This window comes from Nicotiana attenuata, chromosome 6 (genome assembly GCF_001879085.1).
Source record: "Nicotiana attenuata strain UT chromosome 6, NIATTr2, whole genome shotgun sequence".
NCBI classification, from domain to species: domain Eukaryota; kingdom Viridiplantae; phylum Streptophyta; class Magnoliopsida; order Solanales; family Solanaceae; genus Nicotiana; species Nicotiana attenuata.
Window position 1 is genome coordinate 89,632,722 of NC_031994.1, and position 21,611 is coordinate 89,654,332.

At 38.1% G+C, this 21,611-nt stretch overlaps 1 protein-coding gene across 1 annotated transcript; it reads left to right on the forward strand.

Annotated features, from left to right (window-relative positions):
- On the forward strand, positions 2,446 to 6,491 carry LOC109227416 (putative cytochrome c oxidase subunit 5b-like). The gene is made up of 6 exons (XM_019392567.1): positions 2,446 to 2,865; positions 2,996 to 3,078; positions 3,220 to 3,270; positions 5,535 to 5,601; positions 5,698 to 5,777; positions 6,166 to 6,491. Exons 1-6 carry the CDS (start codon positions 2,703 to 2,705, stop codon positions 6,226 to 6,228), a joined length of 507 nt encoding a protein of 168 aa, XP_019248112.1. The 5' UTR covers positions 2,446 to 2,702; the 3' UTR covers positions 6,229 to 6,491.

Here is a 21,611-nt window from a genome sequence, read left to right on the forward strand (position 1 = left end):
TATATTCTCGTTGCAAATGCTCCTATTAAGTCCTAGAAGGACAAAGTCTATGGTACGCTTAAAGCGTATAGACAAATCAGTTTCAAATAAACTTCTTAATAAAGAAGATGAGCAAATGATCAAAATGATCATAATAAAGGAGGCAAGTGATCTAAAAGATCACATGACATAACACTTCATAAAATCTCAAGAGAGATTCAGGTACCTGAAAATATGAATGAAGAGATCTCTATGTTATGTCTTTATGAAAAAATATTGAAACTGATATAAAATGTTTGTCGACGACATTGATTATAGCATTAAATATATATGAGGATCTTAAGTCTAGAGAAACAATTAAAGTAGAATTGGTTTTATATGAAAGACATGTAGTTCAAACACTTGAAAGTATAAAGTCAATAGTATGTGCAATCAGTTTTCTATATCTTATTTGTCTAGCATGACATGAAAACTTGATATGCATCTAAAGTCTATTATATGGCTTATATAACTTAACAATCCCTGAAGGATTTAAATTGCTTAAAGCATATAGAATTCATGGTCATGAAGTACTACATCCTCAGTGCAATTTGTGTACAAATGTATCTTGCTATGACTATATGCATGATAATATGATAGCAGGAATTTTCACCTCTATGTGAAGAAATTGAACTGACGATTCCAACAAGATCATATGAACAATTCATCTCTATCAAGAATGATGATTTCAAGGTGCAATATATCCATTCAAGTTAATATGGCTGATTTATACACCAAATCTCTATCGATGTCAACCTTCAAGAAGCTAGTGTACAAGATTGGAATGCGAAAGCTTAAAGATGTGAATTGATGCTCTCATCAGGGGAGTTAATACGCGTTGTACTTTTTTTCCCTTACAAGGTTTTGTCCCACTGGGTTTTCCTTGCAAGGTTTTTAATGAGGCAACCAAAAGGCGTATTTTTAGATATGTGTACTCTTTTCCTTCTCTAGATTTTTTTTCCCACTGGGTTTTATTTTAGTTAAGGTTTTAACGAGGCATATTATCTGTTGAATAGACATTCAAGGGGGAGTGTTATAAATAGAATTGTATTTATGGTGAATGTCTATATTTAGAGAGATTCTAGGTTTCATTGCTTGGTGGCTAAGTCACCCTCTCCCTATAAATAGAGGGTTCTATTCCATTGTAATTCATCCCAAATCAATAAGAATTCTCTCTCCCTACTTTTCTCTGCAATACTATTCTTCTTCTTTTATTGTTTCATAACATATAACGAAAAATAAAAAGACAAAAAAAGGAAAGAGAAAGAAATAGAATTTGAATAATATTACGGAAAAAATAGAAGAAAAGCAATAGAATGCACCACAAACAATTTAAATTTTTTGATGGAGCATCTTTCGTTGGTTTCTCAAAACTTTCTTTTATACATTAAATTATCCAAAAACTTTTACACTGAAGGCAATAAGGAAAAATACCGTTAAATATCTATAGAATTAGCATAACACTCGTAGAAAGCAACTACAAAAATCCAAATTACCTAATTTTGGTTTTATGTGTTATAGATGATGAGTAAATATGCTAAATTTGCAGAACAATTTTTTAAAAATTGATAACTACTTGACAGAAGGAACAATTGCTCGATTAACTTAGTTTCTCACTTTTTATATGTGAATATGATTTAACAAATAAATAAGGGATGAGAACGGTTGATATACATTGCATATGCATAGTTACTTCATCTTTCCAATAATCTTTAATTCAATTTTATAATTATTGTAGAAAGCCAAAAGAACTTCAAAACATTAAATTGGTAGTCTAAAGGTTGCAATAACCATTGGGAATATGAAAGAAATTCCAACGCCTTAAATAATATGTAGTAACTGATAGCCTGTTTGGCCAAGCTTCATTTTGGCCAAAAGTGTTTTATTTTGGTCAAAAGCACTTTTGGCCAAAAATTGAGGTGTTTGGCCAAGCTTTTGGAAGGAAAAAAAGTGCTTTTGAAGAGAAGCAGAATCAGTTTTGGAGAAGCAGAAAAAAGTAGCTTCTCTCCAAAAGCACTTTTTTGAGAAGCACTTTTGAAAAAAATACACTTAGAAGCATTTTTTTAAAGCTTGGCCAAACACTAATTGCTGCTCAGAAGTGCTTTTCAAACTAATTAGCCAAACACAAACTGCTTCTCACCAAAAGTACTTTTGAGAAAAGCACTTTTGAAAAAAAACACTTCTCAAAATAAGCTGATTTTTGCAGCTTGGCCAAACGGGCTATGAGTGTTGTAGCCGGCCAAGTATGAATTGATTAATCTTATGTTATTTTAATTACATCATATTTTATTGAAAGGTAGATTTACTTTTTAATGCCAAAAATTATAGAAATAGTATTAAATTGAATGGCAAATTGGTCACAAAAAAATAAAATAAAAAATACTTACTATACATAGAAATGTAAATTGTGTAAGGGTTAGTTAAAATTAGAAATTTGACGAAACAGCTATCCACATTCCACACACGGTGGGAGAAATTGTCTCACGAGCGAGTCAACCCTTGGGCCTCGGGCCTGTGCCACCCTTACGCTCTCTCATTCCATTTCATTTCATTTTCTACGCCCAAAAAGCTTCTAAAAAAGTACAACAACGAGAAAGAGACTGATAAAAGAACTCTTGATCTCATCCAAAAGGAGCCATACCTGACCTGAGATCGAATCGAAACCCTAACTCTTGAAGAAAACCATGTGGAGGAGACTTAGTACCCAGTTTCGGATTTTAAGCCAACTCCGATCTGCCCCTAAATCCAATCGGTTTTCCGCCGCCGCCGCCGCCTCCTTATCGCCGTCTCCGGCGTCTTTCCAACCCGCAGTTCCTTTCTCCTCTCGCCACTTCAGTACTGCTTCAGGTAACGCTAATTTCATCAGATCTTAAGCATTTACACACACATATATGCGTTTATTCATATATAAGCATGTATATATATGTATTGTATATTTGATTTGTTTTTGTTGTGAATTCGTTGTTTTGTGGAGCAGAAAATGTTGTGAAGAAGAGTGTGGAGGATGTAATGCCAATTGCGACCGGTCACGAGCGCGAAGAGCTTGAAGCTGAGCTTCAAGTGAGTGATTTTTAATCGTTTAGGATTTTGATGTTATATGTTTGCTTCTACTAATAGTCTAATTGAAATATATTGATTCAAGCATACTTGTTAGTTGTGACTGTAACTTATACTTGATATGTGTGTTTGTTTCGTGCTTAGGGAAAGGAACTTCTTGACATCAACTTTCCTGAAGGTCCTTTTGGCACAAAGGTCAGTGTGCATATTCTTTTTGTGTTTAAATTGGCAAAACGTGGTTATTGCTTCTTGTTTTTGTTACCTTTGTTGTCAGTTAATGAAGTTGTTTTTATCTTATCCCATGGGTATCATTGTATTAGATAAAGCCAGTAGCATGCATTTGTGATGATATTTAGCTCTTTCTATCATGGATAGTGTGCATCACTCATGAATAGGTATTGTTGGAACAGCCGTTTGTTTAGGTATTTGACTGAGTTTCTCTATCTACTGATATGTATGAGTACGGTTTCTATTAGGTCATATTGCGTATGACAAAACTGAAGTTTCGTCCAGCATTCAGTATTGATTTTGTAGTGTATATACATTACAAGTGTCTGAAAGAAGATGCCCATGTTCGCCTTGTAAAGATTCCAATTTCTGTTCCTTCACATTTATCTAGTTCTGAAATGTTCATATATTTTGTATAGCCACTGCGACTTTCTTAAGTAAAGTACTCCCTCCTGTTCCCTTATATGTGTCACCATTTCTCTTTTATTCCATTCAAAAAAGAATGATTTCTATTTTTGAAAACAATTTAACATTAAACTCCCTGTTTTACCCTTAGTGGCATGCTTTTATAGCAACAAAAAGCTCATGGCATGTTTAAGACCACAAGTTTCAAGAGCTTTTTCCCTTTCTTAAACTCCATAGCTAGCCAAATTATGTCACAAATTGAAACGGAGGAGTAATAAATTGTAGGTAGGTGCTGCTCTCCCTCTTTCAAGTGCAGTGGTAATCATTTTATCCATAATATTTAGCAAGACTTCTATTACTGTTTTGAACTTGGATAGTAAAAGTTAAACATGATGCTGTGTTTCACATAAGGAGGGGAGGGGCATCAGAGCTAGTTCGTTCTTGCCCCATGTTTTCTGGCACTAGTGAAGTAGAAGTAGATGAGCTTCACCTCCCGTCTTATGTGCAATTTTGAAAGGTTGAAAAAGATGAGTGACGACTGTGAGCTGTCTGTGCTTTCACTTTCTAACCGAATAGGGAATCAAAACGCGTTCCACACTTCCACTTCTTCTCCTCTCTATTCTTGCTTCAAGTGAAAAAAATCAAATTTGGATAAGAATAAATCTGTTTAATTGAAGTGCAGTGCTGCTTACTTCTTTGTCTTTGTGTTTGCTGTGGAATATTGAATAGTCAATACTATCTCCTTCTATGGATCATGCTCAGTAATCTAATGATGTGCCAGCTGTTCGTTGGCATGCAAGCTAATGGCTAGTGTTATTATCACTCAAATATTAACCCTAGTTCACGTGCTTATGTTCTTTTTGCTTTGCTCTTTCACAAGATATGTTAGCTTGTACATGGAAACAAAAGTGATCATTTTGGATTGCATCTTCCATTAACACTTGTACATGGCTATAAAATATTGTCAGCTTAGATGGGTTGTATCTTGAAAGCAATGCGGTTTCTAAGTATTTAACCTTTCATCATCATTTTTATTCATAAGGCATAACCATTCACCTACAAGAAAGACATGTACATGTGTGAATAAGTGCACATGCATGCAAGTGCAGCTTAGCATTTTCTTTTGCTATGAGAAGCTTAAACAGATCAGTTCAAGTTCTCAGACTGTTACAAAGTCTTCCTTTCTGCTTGAGGATGGATACTTCGACTAGATCTTTCAGAATTCACTAGGAACTTATCAAACTTTGAAATACTCATGTCAAACTCATACCTCAATCGATTTCTCTCACATGTCTTTCAGCGTTCCAATGTTCAATTTGTTGTGTGAGTTGGCTAAAATCTTTGTTATATTTTTTGTGTGTAACATTTTAAAAAACACAAATGTAATTATCACGTCGCCCTTGGGCTTTGGTCTAGTGGCAAGAGCGCGGCAAATGTGTGTGGGTTTGGTACACGCCGTGAGGTTCGAACTTTGCTGCAGAGGGGTTTAAGTGGAGAAAGGGTAGAGAGGCGACCCGTTATCCACCGAGTTTCAAACCGTCTCTGGAATTTCTCGATTATAAACAAGTGCAATTATCTTGTTATTGTCAACAATGAGGTCTGCGAAAGTAAAACATTGTGTGCTTATGAGTCCTCAAACAAATCTAATTCGGACGTTCACTGCTATTCCTTCTTATGTATAGGTTCGGGATAATGAATTATTTCTCAACAAAAACAAAAGGATTATGCGTAAATAGATTGTTTAGATTGATAAACTACTATTGTAAGTTTTCTTTCCATTAGATATGTAGGAGTGTGATCAAACAATTGAATATATTTAAACGCAGGAAGCACCAGCTGTTGTTAAATCCTACTATGACAGAAGAATTGTAGGATGTCCAGGAAGTGAAGGCGGTAAGTCTCCGTAACATCAGAGAAAAAAAGTCTCCACTACAGATTTTCCCTTTAGCCAGTTCACTCTGTCTTCTGAGTCTTTTTCTAATTTAACAGAAGATGAGCATGATGTTGTTTGGTTCTGGCTCGAGAAGGGCAAGCCACATGAATGCCCAGTATGCACACAATATTTTGTGGTAAGTACAAAATTTCTATCTTGGGCCATATTATTAAGTTCTAGGCTGTTAAGGAATTTTTAGGTACATGAATTCATATCCGTCTGTGTGTGAACGGCTGCTGCTTTCGTTAATCAGCTGAAATTTCAGATTCCTTCCAGCAATAGGGGTGATATTTTGCGTCTTTTTTTTTTTTTCAAATATTGAGAGGGGTAGGTGGGAGGGAGGGAGGGAATATGAGCTGTAAAGTTCTACTTCTAGCCAACAATCGTCCAAGTATGGTAATGGTATGCCATGTCTCAGCATCAATAATGCCAGTCCAAATAATGAGCTGATCCATGCTGACTTTAATTTCTTAAGCTTGTACGCATTATGAAGCTCATACTGGGAATGATTTAATTATATGCAGTTGGAGGTGGTTGGCCCTGGAGGACCTCCAGATGGACATGGTGATGACGATGATCATCACTGATAGTGGCTTGCAATTTTTCTGCCGGAATAAATCTGGTTGAGATGATGAGAGATTTAGTTGCTCTACAAACTCAGGATTCAAAAGTTTTTTGGTTTTGTTTGCTTTTTGTGGATCAGTTGTTCTTATGGCTGCTGTGTCGGTGAAGGTTTTCCTTTTAGAATTTAATCACAGACTTGACATACTCTATTGGAATTATACACCCATTTTCTCCAAATGCCGAGTTCAATAATCGATAGCCACATACTGGATTTTTTTTATTTCTTCCTTTGGACTTTGACTTGAACCAAATGATTTTTTGTTGCGCTACCGAACTGCTGCAACTGCTTTCATAACACTTTACTTTATAAGCTGGTAAACTGATAAAGCGACAACAGGTGGCTCCTCGGAAAAGATACTCGCAAAAGATGATGTTAAATGGAGATGTTACCACTGCAGGTCTACTTAAATCTTTTGAGTGCTAGTATTAGCTTAAAAATTAAAATGAACTACTTGTCATTGTCAAGTTGCTTATGGAATTAGGTTGTATGGTTTCATTTTATCTGATAAGATGTGAATACTCCAAATTATCGGAAAAATTGAATTTGACTGCTATACCTTAGGCCTCAATTAGCAGTTATAAGGCTAACATGTCATCATCTCGAAATGAGTATATGCGGAATCTCGTCTGTTCGAAAGGTTGCTCGAATTAGCAGTCGGACTGTGAACTATCGTTACTCGTTAGGCCTCCCCATAGCGTCCCGCTCCCACAGTTCCCCTATTGTACAGCTTCATGTTTCGTCGTCGTACAAAATCATAAATATACAGCCCTTCGTCTAACCAGTGAGTACTTGATACTGAAGATTGGGGAATGTATCTGTGCTTAGAAAATTGTGAATTGAGCTGCTACAAGTCCCCTCTTTGTTATAAATTGGACCAGGCCCAACTGAGATAAATGGCTCAGCTCGTCCTAACCGAGTAGAGAAAGCATCACAGAGGTCGGGCTTCAAGGGTGTGTTTGGTATAACGGAAAATGTTTTCCGTAAAATGTTTTTCAAAAAAATATTTTCTTGGAAAACAAGTAGTAATCTTATTTATTTTTCGACGTTTGGTACGCAAATTAAGGAAAATATTTTCTCAAGAGTATTCAAAAATAATTTTGATACAATAAACATGAAACCATAAACTTTCGAAGCAACCACCTTCCGATCCCACAAATTTCATAAACTTCTGAATCGCAAAACTTTCGAAACCGCGAAATTTCGAACCCGTAAACATTATAATTTCTAAATCCGTAAACTTCGAAACACTAAGCCTCCGAACTCTTAACTTTGGAACTTGTAAAATTTTGAACCTGTAAACCGAAAGATAAAAAAAGTAAAAACTCTAAATATAAAAAAAAATATTTTTTTAGGAGGGGGGGAGGGGCTAGNTACAAAAAAAAGTAAAAAAAAAAATTTGTGCGGTGTGTGTGTGGTCGGGGGGGGGGGGGTTCAAAAAACGGAAAACAGAAATTTAAAACTACGAAAAAAATTGCGGGGTCGGGGTGGGTGGGTGGTGACAGAAAAAAAACCTTTTTGGAGAGAGGGCATGGGGTCGGGTTAGGTGGGTGGGTGTGGGGTGGGTTGGTGAGGGTATAGAATAGGGTGGGGAAGGTTGAGAAGGAGTTTTGGAAAATGTTTTCACTTCTCTTGATAGGAAAAATATTTTCCTCCAATTGGAGGAAAATGAATTGATGAGGAAAATATTTTTCAAAACATTTAAGCCAACCCAACATGAAATAATTGAAAAATATTTTCCGAAAAATATTTTCCTTCATACCAAACACACCCCAAGTCTAAATTAAGCAAGCTGACATTTCAGCTAAGGAACAGTTCATCCGAATACAGATATTTCATACCTCTTTTTTTCTTTAATGCAATGATGAATACAGAAATATCGTCGCTCGCTCAGCTTCGGATTTGGTCAAAGATTGATTGATTAATCTTTTTGGACAAAATTCCTTTCAAATTAATTAATTAATTAACGAAAATTCAATCCGGAATAACCCATGACCTGCGACCCGGTCCGGTCCGGTTCGTTTTTCTTTCCCTGATTATTTTAAATCCATTTTTAATTTTCCCGCAATATTCACACATGTTCAAACAGCTATGGCTGTTCTGAAAGGATTCACACCTGTTCCAACAGCTATGGCTGTTTTGAAAGGTTGCAAAACCTTTTCAGAAACAGTACGAAATTGGCTATAAATATGCTTGAATCCCAGAATTTTTACTTACTAAATTTTCTAATCTTCTTTTTCTTCTGCACAAAAATATTCCAGTGTGTTTTACGACCATCGAGTGGTTCGCCGATCACCAGAGTTTTAGGTATCGATACACTAGTGAGTTAAATCGTTCTATTCTGGGAGGATATATTCCAAAACCTCGTGTACTTGAGGGGAATAATTTCCTTAAGGACACACTGTGTATTCAGTGGGCTCGATTTATTCCTATACTGTTTTCAGAATTTATGTTGACGTTCTAAGTTCTACTAACTTTCTGTTTCTGTATTTTCAGAAAGTTTACTATTTTATTTATTTTACAGCAATACAGATTACTAACAATCTTAAGGAAATTAAATTTTTATTATATTCTGTATTCTGTTTGTGAAGATTAAAACTTTTGTGTTTTCTACTCCGACTGAATTTTATTATTCTGATAAGACATAAAAACTTCATCAGAGTTTTGAAATTCAGAAAAAACGATTTGAAGAACACAAAAACTTTATCATTTTCTGTGCAACAATATATAAAAATTTTGGTTTTTATTTATTATACATACTGTTTATCGTAATTACAGTATTGTTTACTGTTCTGGTTTTGTCATTGATTGAACTCTTCTGTTTTTGATAGTGAGAAATGACAGTTGATAACGGATATTCTTTTGCGACTGCTGCGGCAACGACGATAGCCTCGTCAAGCCGGACTGCTGTTCCACCGGCAGAAAAGCCGGGGAAATTTTCTGGAGCCAACTTCAAAGGATGGCAGCAAAAGGTGTTCTTCTGGCTTACCACACTTGGTATGCAGAAATTCACTAGCGAAGAGCCTCCAATGCCTGCTGCGGAAATGTCGTACATTGAAAAGTTCATGATTGTTGAGGCGTGGAAGCAGGTAGATTTTCTTTGCAAAGGTTATATTTTAAGTGCTTTAGAGGATGACTTGTACAATGTGTACAGTGCGATGAATACTTTGAAAGAATTATGGGACGCACTTGAGAAGAAGTACAAGATAGAAGATGCATGCTTGAAAAAGTTCGTGGTTGCCAAGTTTCTAGACTATAAAATGATAGACAGCAAAAATGTGGGAACCCAAGTTCAGGAACTTCAACTTATTTTTCACGACCTTATTGCTGAAGGTATGGTCGTGAATGAAGCATTTCAAGTGGCTGCAATGATTGAAAAGTTGCCTCCTTCGTGGAGAGATTTCAAGAACTATCTCAAGCACAAGCGCAAAGAAATGAAGTTGGAAGATTTTGTGATTCGTCTCAAGATTGAGGAAGACAACAAAACAGCCGAGAAGAAGTCTCGTGAAAATTCAACGATCATGGGAGCTAATATCGTTGAGGAGACTGCTCCAAAAAGTAAGAAGAGGAAGAGATCTTCTGGATAGACTAAGGAGCAAAACAAAAAGAAATTCAAGGGCAACTGCCACAATTGTGGAAGAGTTGGTCACAAAGCCCCTGATTGTCGTCTCCCGAAAAAGGATAAGAAGAAGGGACACGCCAACATAGTGGAGAAGAATGATGACATTGATGATCTTTGTGCAATGCTTTCGGAATGCAACTTAGTTGGAAATCCGAAGGAGTGGTGGATTGACTCCGGAGCCACTCGACATATTTGTGCTGTCAAAAAAGCATTTGCGACTTACTCTGCTGCTGGTCCCGAAGAAGAGATTTCCATGGAAAATAATTCAACAGCCAAGATTGAAGGTTATGGGAAGATATTCCTAAAGATGACTTCCGGCAAGGTGTTAACGCTCAACAACGTTCTTCATGTTCCTACTATTAGGAAGAATTTAGTTTCTACTTCTTTACTTGTGATGAATGGATTCAAATGTGTATTTGTTTCTGATAAAGTTGTTGTAAGCAAGAATGAAATGTATGTTGGGAAAGGCTACCTCACGGAAGTCCTTTTCAAACTAAATGTAATGGTTGTTGACAATATGAATAAAATTCCAGCTTCTTCTTATTTGTTGGAGTCAAATGATTTATGGCATATTCGTTTAGGACACGTCAATTATAAAACCTTGCGGAAGTTAATTAATTTAGAAGTATTGCCTAAATTCGAGCGTAATGAATCGAAATGTCAAATATGTGTTGAATCTAAGTTTGTAAAACATCCTTATAAGTGTGTTGAAAGGAATTCAAATCCTTTAGACTTAATTCATACTGACATTTGCAATATGAAGTCGACACCATCTCGAGGTGGGAAAAAGTATTTTATTACTTTTATTGATGATTGCACTCGATATTGTTATGTTTATTTGCTTAATATAAGGATGAAGCAATTGAAGCATTTAAGCAATACAAGAATGAAGTGGAGAATCAATTGAATAAAAAGATCAAAATGATTAGAAGTGATAGAGGTGGAGAATATGAATCTCCATTTGCAAAAATATGTTCGGAATATGGAATTATTCATCAAACTACTGCACCTTACACACCTCAATCCAACGGAATTGCGGAAAGAAAAAATCGGACATTAAAAGGAAATGATGAATTCTTTATTAATAAGTTCCGGATTACCGCAAAGTTTGTGGGGGGAAGCTATCCTTACAGCTAACCGAATACTCAACAGAGTACCCCACAGTAAAAGGCAATCTATTCCATATGAAAAATGGAAAGGAAGAAAACCTAACTTGAAATATTTCAAAGTGTGGGGGTGTCTAGTAAAGGTACAAGTTCCTTTACCTAAAAGGGTTAAAATCGGACCAAAAATAGTAGATTGCGTTTTCATTGGATATGCTACAAACAGTAAAGCATGTCGGTTTTTGGTCCATAAATTTGATAATCCCGAGATTCATGTTAATACGGTAATGGAATCAGATAATGCTAAATTCTTTGAAAGCATTTATCCGTATAAAACTGAATGCGATTCGTTAAGTGAAAGGCCTAAACGACCTCGGGAAGAACCAAAGGAAAATACTCCAAGTGTGGAAGATCCAAGGCGTTGCAAACGTCAAAGAACATCTACTTCCTTTAGACCAGATTTTGTGACATTCTTGCTTGAAAATGAACCTCAAACTTTTAAAGCAGTTATGTCGTCTTTTGATTCAGCGTTTTGGAAAGAGGCAGTCAATAGTGAGATTCAATCAATTTTGGATAACCATACATGAGAATTGGTTGATCTTCCTCCTGGAAATAAGCCTTTAGGTTCTAAATGGATCTTTAAACGGAAAATGAAAGCTGATGGCACTATTGACAAATATAAGGCAAGACTTGTTGTCAAAGGTTATAGGCAAAAGGAAGGCCTTGATTACTTTGACACTTACTCGCCAGTAACGAGGATAACATATATTAGGATGTTAGTGGCATTAGCGGTCGTGTAAGGTCTTGAAATCCATCAAATGGATGTTAAAACAACTTTCTTAAATGGAGAATTGGAGGAAGAGATTTACAAGGAACAACCTGGGGGTTTTGTGGTTCCTGGTAAAGAAAAGAAAGTGTGCAAACTTGTTAAGTCGCTTTATGGACTTAAACAAGCATCCAAACAATGGCATGCCAAATTTGACCAAACAATGTTGGCAAATGGGTTTAAAATCAACGAGTGCGACAAATGTGTTTACATTAAAAACACTCCAAGTCATGAAGTCATTGTTTGTTTATATGTTGATGACATGTTGATAATGAGCAAAAGTATGACAGATATAAATGCTAAAAAGCACATGTTGGCTAGCAAATTTGACATGAAAGACTTGGGAGTTGCTGATGTGATCTTAGGAATCAGAATTCACAAGACTCCACAAGGTCTAGCATTATCACAATCTCACTATATAGAAAAAGTACTTGACAAGTTCAAGTATTTGGATTTCAAAATTGCCAAGATTCCAATTGACGTGAGTTATGCACTTCAAAAGAATGAAAGTGAAAGTGACTCACAAATGGACTATGCAAGAGTATTGGGAAGTTTGATGTATATCATGAATTGTAGCAGTAACAACAAAGGAATCCAGAAAGATAACACCACCAACGTAATAACCGAAAAATAGAGAAAAAAGTAATAACATTAAGCAGTAACAATGGCACAGTACTACAGACGCAATGGAATAATATAGACACAACAAGAGCCACTAGCATCTTAACACAAAACACTTCCAGACTAGTTTCCTACAACCTAACCTACAACCCTGACTAAGGACACAACTGGAGCCACTAGCGGCCTAACACAAAACACTATCAGACTAGCCTCCTTATCTCCTAACCTACAACCGTAATGCTCGACCTCCATAACTTCCTATCAGTCATGTCCCGGGAATTCTGCAGCCGTACCATGTCCTGCCTGATCACCTCTCCCTAATATTTCTTAGGTCATCCTCTACTTCTCCTCATACCTGTCAAGTCTAGTCGTTCACACCTCCTAACCGGGGCATCCAGGCTTCTCCTCTGCACGTACTCAAACCATCTAAGCCTATCTTCCCGCATCTTGTCTTCAATGGGAGCCACGCCCACCTTCACTCGGATATCTTCATTCCTAATCTTATCCAACCAAGTGTACCCGGACATACATATCAGCATCCTCATTTCCGTAACTTCCATCTTCTGGATATGGGAATTCTAAATTGGCCAACACTCCATGCCATACATCATGGCCGGCCTAAGCACTGCTCTATAGAACTTACCTTTAAGTTCCGAAGACACCTTCTTGTCACACAAGACGCTAGATGCTAGCCTCCATTCAATCCACCCCACCCCTATACGGTGCGTGACATCCTCATCAATCTCTCCATCCCCTGGATTACCGACCCCAAGTACTTGAAGCTCCCTTTCTTTGGGATGACTTAAGAGGCAAGCCTCATGTCCATGTCCGCTTCTCCCGACACGCTGCTGAACTTGCACTCCACGTATTCTGTCTTGGCCCTGCTCAGCTTGAAACCTTTAGACTCAAGGGTCCGTCTCCAAACCTCCCACCTCCCACCCCCCGTTAACACCGCCTCGCATCTCATCAATCAAAACTATATCATCAGCGAATAATATACACCATGGTACCTCCCTTGAATATGGTGTGTCGGTGCTTCCATCGCTAGAGAAAATAAGAACGGGCTGAGCGCAGATCCTTGGTGTAACCCCATAACAACCAAAAAATGCTTCGAGTCGCACCCCACTATCCTAACCCGAGTATTAGCTCCATTATACATGTCCTTAATCACCCTAATATAAGCCACCAGAACACCTTTCGCCTCCAGACATCTCCAAAGAACTTCCCTAGCGACCTTGTCATATGTCACCATATGCAAATCCTTCTTCCTATCCCTGTATAGTTCAACCAACTTTCGAATAAGATGGATAGCTTTCGTGGTAAAACAACCAAGCATGAACCCAAACTGGCTCCCAGATATCGACACCGCCCTCCTTACCCTCACTTCCACTACCCTCTCCTGCACTTTCATGGTATGACTCAATAACTTGATACCACTATAGTTGTTACAATTCTGGATATCGCCTTTGTTCTTGTATAGCGGAATCACCATACTCCATCTCCATTCATCTGGCATCTCCTTTGTCCTCAAAATAACATTAAACAGCCCAATTAACCACTCCTATCCTGCTCTACCCACAAACCTCCAAAATTCTACCAGAATTTCGTCTGGCCCGGTCACTCTGCCCATGTTCATCTTATGCATAGCCCCCATGACCTTAGGCATAGCCCCATGACCTCCTCAACCTTAATGCGTCTACAGTAGCTAAAATCTTGGTGATTCTCGAAGTGTTCCAATTCACCTAGCACAATGTCTATGTCCCCTTCGTCATTCAAAAGCTTATGAAAGTACATCTGCCATCTCCGCTTAATTTGAGCGTCTTCCGTCAACACTCTGTCTTCCTCGTCCTTGATGCACCTCACTTGGTCTAAATCACGAGCCGTCTTCTCTCTCTCCTTGGCTAGCCGGAATAACTTCTTGTCCTCGGCTTTGTCTCCCAGTTCTTCATACAGGCGGCCAAACGCCGCATTCTTAGTTTCCGTGACCGCTAACTTCGCCACCTTCCTAGCTTCCTTATAGCAATCTTTGTTCCTCCGCCTCTTCTCCTCGTCTGTACTCTCCACTAACCTCCGGTGCGCCGCTTTCTTTTCTTCCACCTTTCCCTAGACCTCAACGTTCCACCACCAATCGCCCCTGTGACTGCCCTGTATTGGGAAAAATTATATTTATGTATATGATGACGTGTCATGACGTATAGACTGGTCAAACAGTCAAAGAAATAAGGTTGGTTAACATATACGAGCAACAACAGATACGAGTAAATTAAATGGAGGGGGTGCAAGCATTCATACAAGTACTTCAACGCTCGTACCTATTCAAGACATTTAAAACTCAAAGATAGTGAAGAATCAAAGGAATGAATCTAACAGCAAAAAGGAGCCCAGATACAGCATTTAATGAGTATTAATTATTGGAAACGTTAGAGAATATGTATTTAATGTATATTGCATAACGTAACATTTAAAGTCATTAATTTCCCATAATAGCATTATTGTGACAAAGGTAAGGCTCGTATCCCAAAAGAGCTATAAAAAGGGGAAGAAACAAACAATTGTAAAGGGAGGTGACTATTGGAATATACTTTGATTTACCAGCTTTCATACTTGGTTACTCTAAAATTTCTTTCTTTATTTACTTTTTCGATTATCAGTAACCCGATTCTTCTAAATTCTAGTTTTGACTAAAATCCTATTTTTTGGTTAAACAAATTGGTTCTGTTACCGAGAATCTGATAATCAAGTATATCTCAACCTAATTTTCTTGATTGCATCAATCATGTCGAACAACAATGACAACACTCAAGGAAACCCAGAAATTCAAACAATCCAACAACTTCAGGGGGATTCCTCACGAGGCTCTCCACAAGGTTCTCCGCGAGGCTCCCCACGACGGTCTCGTGAAGGCACTCCTGATGGATCTCACACAGATGGACAGGCTCAATTCGAAAATGTTGAAACCATGAATGAGGCTCTGCAAAAACTTATTGCCTCTCAAGTCAATAACGCTCTTCAAGCTTTTGTTAGCCAATTACCTGCTGTTCCCACATCTACTCCAAACAACAACACTTTGGAGAATCCTCGTTCAGGATTGGTTAATTCAGGCAGCGGTGGAACCCCTAGTGAAACACAAGAGAGAGACCCAGGTAATCCAGTTAACTCTGATTTACAAAATCTAGTACTAACTTTGCAGAAACAGCTTAAGGAGCAAAATGAACGCATAGAGCAACTACCTGGAGTACCGCCCGTGATCAAGGGAGTAGATATAGATAAATATTCCCAACAACCATGGAAGCCAAGTGCTGCTCCCCTCCCAATTCCAAAGAAGTTTAAAATGCCTGATATTCCAAAGTATGATGGTACATCAGATCCACGAGATCACGTTACTGCATTCACAACAGGTGTCAAGGGCAATGATTTGACTAAGCAAGAGATTGAGTCGGTCTTGGTCAAAAAATTTGGTAAAACACTCACTAAAGGGGCCTTAACATGGTATTCTCTTTTACCTGAAAATTCTATAAATTCGTTTGCCGAGCTTGCAGATTTATTTATCAAAGCACACTCGGGAGCTCAAAAAGTTGAAAAGCGAATGGAAGATATCTCCAAAATCAAGCAAGGAGACTCAGAGTTGCTTAGAGAGTTCGTAGATAGATTTCAACGGGAAAGAATGACGCTGCCACGAGTACCTGACAATTGGGCAGCCATAACCTTTGCTAGTAATTTGAATGAGAAGAGTTCAGAAGCCACGAGGCGACTCAAAGAAAGCCTTCGAGAATTCCCAGCAACAACGTGGAATGATGTCTACAACAGATTAGTACAAAGATGAGGATTGAAGAAGACATTATTTTACGACATAAAACAGAAGAAAAGGTAAGCTCAAGGCGTGTGGAAAATGAAAAGAGATCCGGTAAAAACAGATACGAGCCATACATGGGACCTGCGGGGAAAGACTCACGATCAAGGCAAGATAATCAAAGGTACGATCACAAACCTAGAAACAAGGAGTCAGGCTCCTCATCGAGGTTCGAAAATGACCGGAACACACGTAGGTCACGAGACGATGATGGAAGTCTAAAGGCAAGGTTCGGTGGTTAAAACTTCAACATAAGCACCTCTGAACTCGTGGCTGTTTTAAGAAGCATGGGAGATAAGGTACGATGGCCAAAGGAAATGCGATCAAATCCGAACAGACAAAACCCTGATCATTGGTGCGAATTTCATAACGATCATGGGCATAAAACAACAGATTGCAGGTTTCTACAAGGTGAAGTTGATCATTTGTTAAAACAGGGGTAACTTACTGAGTTGTTCAGTGAGAAAGGTAAACAAGCATACATGAAGAACAGACAGGAGCCTCCAAAACCACCTTCGCCCAAGAGAACTGTCAACGTTATAAGTGGAGGTGAAGAGATCAATGATGTATCATATAAAAAGGTTTCAAAAGTGACAATTACCCACGGGAAGCAGCCTCGACATGTACTGGAAGAGGAGAATGTTATATTCAACAACGCAGACGCCGAGGGACTCATAACTCCGCATAACGACGCACTGGTAATATCTTTACTTGTACATGATACTAGCATGAAACGAGTTTTGGTTGATCCAGGTAGTTCTGTAAACATTGTTTTAATAAGGGTATTGCGCGAGATGCAAGCGGAGGATAAATTAATTCCAAAGGCGCATACTTTGTCGGGATTTGATAACTCTAGTGTTGTAACAAAAGGGGAGGCAATACTTACTACATTCGCAGAAGGCGTCGTTAAAGATACCAAATTTCAAGTGGTAGATATGGAAATGGCTTACAATATGATTCTTGGGAGACCATGGATTCATGACATGGAAGCTGTTCCTTCAACTTTACATCAAGTTATTAAATCCCCATCTCCATGGGGAATATGCCAAATCAGAGGCGATCAACAAACATCTAGAAGCATCAATTCCGTTGCAGATTCAACTGTTAAAGGTGAAGACAAATAGCAATTACAGAATTTAGGTGAGGGTAATACGGAGTCAACCTCACCTGAGCAAAAGCAAACAGATCTGGATTCAAGACCTGATACCATTCAAGAACCGGAGGAGAATGAGAACATCAGAACAACGATAGAAGAGCTAGAGGCCGTGGTGTTACTTATACATTGGCCCGAGAGAAAAGTGTACATAGGAGCTAATCTTAGCCCGGAGGTAAAACGTAAATTGATTGAATTTTTAAAAGCTAATGCAGACTGGTTTGCTTGGTCCCATTCTGACATGACAGGGATACCACCGGAAGTCATGACTCATAAGTTGAATGAAGATCCATCATATCCTCCCGTCAAGCAAAAGAAAAGAAAGCAAGGAACTTTCAAAAATAAGGTGATTCAAGAGGAAGTTCAAAAGTTGCTAAAAATTCGTTCAATTCGTGAGGTAAAATATCCTAACTGGTTAGCTAATACTGTTGTGGTTCCTAAGAAGAACGGTAAGTGGCGAGTCTGTGTAGATTACACAGACCTTAATAAATCCTGTCCAAAAGATTCCTTTCCTTTACCGCACATAGATCAGTTAATTGATGCTACTGCAGGGCATGAGCTATTAAGTTTTTTAGATACATATTCAGGCTATAATCAAATCAAGATGGATCTAGGAGATGAAGAAAAAACTTCTTTTATAACAGACAGGGGGACTTACTGTTACAAGGTAATGCCCTTCGGTCTTAAGAATGCAGGTGCAACGTATCAAAGGTTGGTCACCCAAATGTTTCAAGAACATTTAGGTAAAACCATGAAAGTATATATAGATGATATGCTAGTTAAGACTCAACATTCAGAAGATCATATATCGCACCTATCTGATACGTTTAAAATTTTACGAAAATATAATATGAAGTTGAATCCAGAAAAATGTGCATTTGGTGTGGCATCAGGAAAATTTTTAGGTTTTCTTGTTTCTAACCGTGGTATTGAAGTGAATCCTGCACAGATTAAGGCCATTGAAGAAATTCCTGATATACTTTCCAACAAGAAAGAGGTTCAAAGACTAACAGGAAGAATCGCAGCTTTGGGAAGGTTCATTTCTAAATCATCGAAAAAATGTTTTAAATTCTTCTCGGCTCTTAAGAAGCAGGATCATTTTGAATGGGATGAGGAGTGTCAACAAGCACTTAGGGATTTGAAAATATACTTGTCAAATCCACCTTTGCTAGCAAAACCCAAGGTTGGGGAGAAACTTTTCATCTACTTTGCTGTTTCAGAAGTTGCGGTAAGCGCGGTTTTGGTTCGAGAAGAGCAGGGTAAACAATATCCTATCTATTATGTTAGCAAATCTTTGTTAGATGCAGAGACACGGTATCCACAATTGGAAAAATTAGCACTTGCTCTAATCATGGCATCTAGGAAGTTAAGACCTTACTTTCAATGTCATCCCATTGTTGTAGTGACTGCGTACCCCCTACGTAATATATTGCATAAACATGAATTGTCAGGGAAGTTAGCTAAATGGGCCATAGAGCTAAGCGAAAATGAAATCACGTACTTACCTAGAACAGCAATAAAATCGCAGATATTAGCTGATTTCGTCGCTGATTTTAGCCAAGGGATGCAATTAGAAGCAGAAAAAGAAGTACAAGTACTTAATGGTGCTAATCCAGGAACATGGATCTTATTTATTGATGGCTCATCTAATGTAAAGGGTGCAGGATTAGAAATTGTTTTAGTACCACATTCAGGTGAAACTATTAGGCAAGCCATTAAATATCATTCCGTAACTAACAATGAAACGGAGTATGAAGCTGTGATTGCAGGTTTAGAATTGGCAGGAGAACTTGGTATAGATCAAGTAGTGATCAAAAGTGATTCGCAGCTCGTGGTTAATCAAATGCTAGGGACCTATACAGCTAGGGAAGCAAGGATGCAGCAGTACTTAGAAAAGGTACGGGAACTGATAAAGCAATTCCAAACTTGGAAGGTCATACAGATATCGAGGGATGAAAATGTTGAAGCAGATGCCTTAGCTAATCTCGCATCTGCAGCTGATGTGGCAAAGGATGCAAATGCTGCAATTATACAGTTATTTCACTCAGTTCTCGATCCAAATAAGAAGGAGGTAAATTTTAATAATTTAACTTGGGATTGGAGAAACGAAATTGTTGCTTTTTTGCAGTATGGTACCATCCCTAGTGACAAAAAGCAAGCACATGCACTTCGCAAAAAAGCTGCTCGTTACTGTTTAAAACAAGGGAATCTTTATCGTAAGATGTTTGGTGGTCCATTAGCAAGATGCCTCGGACCTTCTCAGACGGAATATGTAATGGGGGAAATACATGAGGGGCACTGCGGGAATCACGCAGGAGGAAGATCATTGGTTAGAACTTTGATTAGAGCAGGATATTATTGGCCTAAAATGGAGGAAGAAGCAGAAAGTTTTGTAGCTAAATGTGATAGATGTCAAAGGTACGGTAACAACATGCATAGACCTGCGGAGTTGTTACATCCGGTCATATCACCATGGCCATTCATGAAGTGGGGAATGGATATCGTGGGTCCATTACCACAAGCAAAAGGACAGGTAAAATTTTTGCTCGTGCTTACTGATTACTTCACTAAATGGGTAGAGGCAGGAGCATTTAAACAGGTACGAGAAAAAGAGGTCAGAGACTTCATTTGGCGTAATATCATCTGCCGTTTTGGTGTACCAAAGGAGATTGTATGCGATAATAGCCCTCAATTTATCGGAGCTCAAGTCACTGAGTTTTTTGAGAGTTGGCAAATTAAAAGAATCACATCTACACCGTATCACCCAGTAGGCAATGGGCAAGCAGAATCAACGAACAAAGTCATAATCAACAATTTGAAGAAACGATTAGAGGAATCAAAGGATAATTGGCCTGAAGTGTTACCCGGAGTTCTATGGGCATATCGCACGACAACAAAGACGAGCACAGGTGAAACTCCTTTCTCTTTAGTTTATGGAGCTGAAGCATTAATCCCAGTTGAAATAGGAGAACCGAGTACGAGATTCTCACAAGCAACACAAGAGTCCAATGATGAAGAGATGCGAGTCAATTTGGATCACTGGAAGGCAAGAGAGAAGCCGCATTAATAAGAATGGCAACACAAAAGCAAGTGATCGAACGATATTACAACAGGAAAGCACGACTGAGATACTTCAAAACCGGGGACTTCGTGCTTAAAAAAGTTTTTCAATCTACAAAGGCGGCTAACGCGGGTAAACATAGTCCAACCTGGGAAGGACCCTACAGAGTTCGAGATATTGCAGGAAAAGGAGCATACGAGTTAGAAACAATGGACGGGAAGGTGCTTCCATCGCATTGGAATGCAGTTCATTTGAAGAGATACTACTCCTAAGGAAAAACCCACGGTCAGGTATCACCATGTTAAATTGTATTTTTTGAATTGTTAAAATTTTACTAACGATTTTAGATGATAGGCAAAACGCTAACCCGTACTAAATGATGAGTCACGACCTGTAAGGCAAAATGGAGTAAACTAAAATTCCTAGCCCAGGGTTACAATTATTCTGATAGAAGTATACACGGGTTAAGCAGTCTTCATCTATAATCGCACCCCCGAGTCCCGTATGTATTTCCTTTTCAGGAAAAGGACCAGGTGAAGGAGACTATAAAGTGCTCGAGGCTTCATACTTCAACACTCAAACACTTGGGGGACTACATAGTATATACATTTACGTGTATCAAAAAGGCATAGAAGATTTAGAAAATCAAGCCTAGAAGAATCAAGTACGGAGTGAAAGTTACGAAGTCATGGCATTCATCATAGTATTCTTTCCTATAAGAACAATGGAGTCATTTCTCAACTATGTACTAAAACGGGTTATAAGGAAAAATCCCGTATCTATTGTTCTTCTTTTGTATAAATCTGTTACAAGGAAAACAGTTGCGAGAAAGTTATAGATGTAATTCAAATACATGTAAAGTATTACTCAAAACTTGTCAAAGTTCCGAAATAAAAACTTGTCAAAGTTATTACAAAAAACATGTGTGTTCCTATTTCTTTTATCGTATGATTACACCATTATGAAGTTGAGACGTCTTCTTCGTTAAGTGTCAAAATATAAAAGGGCCCTCTTTTATAAAACTCATGTTATTTAGTCATGGGAATAACAGAAGCATTTCTTAAAGAACAAAAATGCAAACTATTCTTTAAGTCCTTAAAAATAAAAAGGCA

What these genes read in the sequence shown, in the direction of transcription:
- LOC109227416 (XM_019392567.1), top strand. Translation starts at nt 2,703, where the DNA reads ATGTGGAGGAGACTTAGTACCCAGTTTCGGATTTTAAGCCAACTCCGA. An exon ending in CCACTTCAGTACTGCTTCAG is followed by an intron (nt 2,866 to 2,995) that starts GTAACGCTAATT and finishes TTTGTGGAGCAG; the next exon opens with AAAATGTTGTGAAGAAGAGT. An exon ending in TATGCACACAATATTTTGTG is followed by an intron (nt 5,778 to 6,165) that starts GTAAGTACAAAA and finishes AATTATATGCAG; the next exon opens with TTGGAGGTGGTTGGCCCTGG.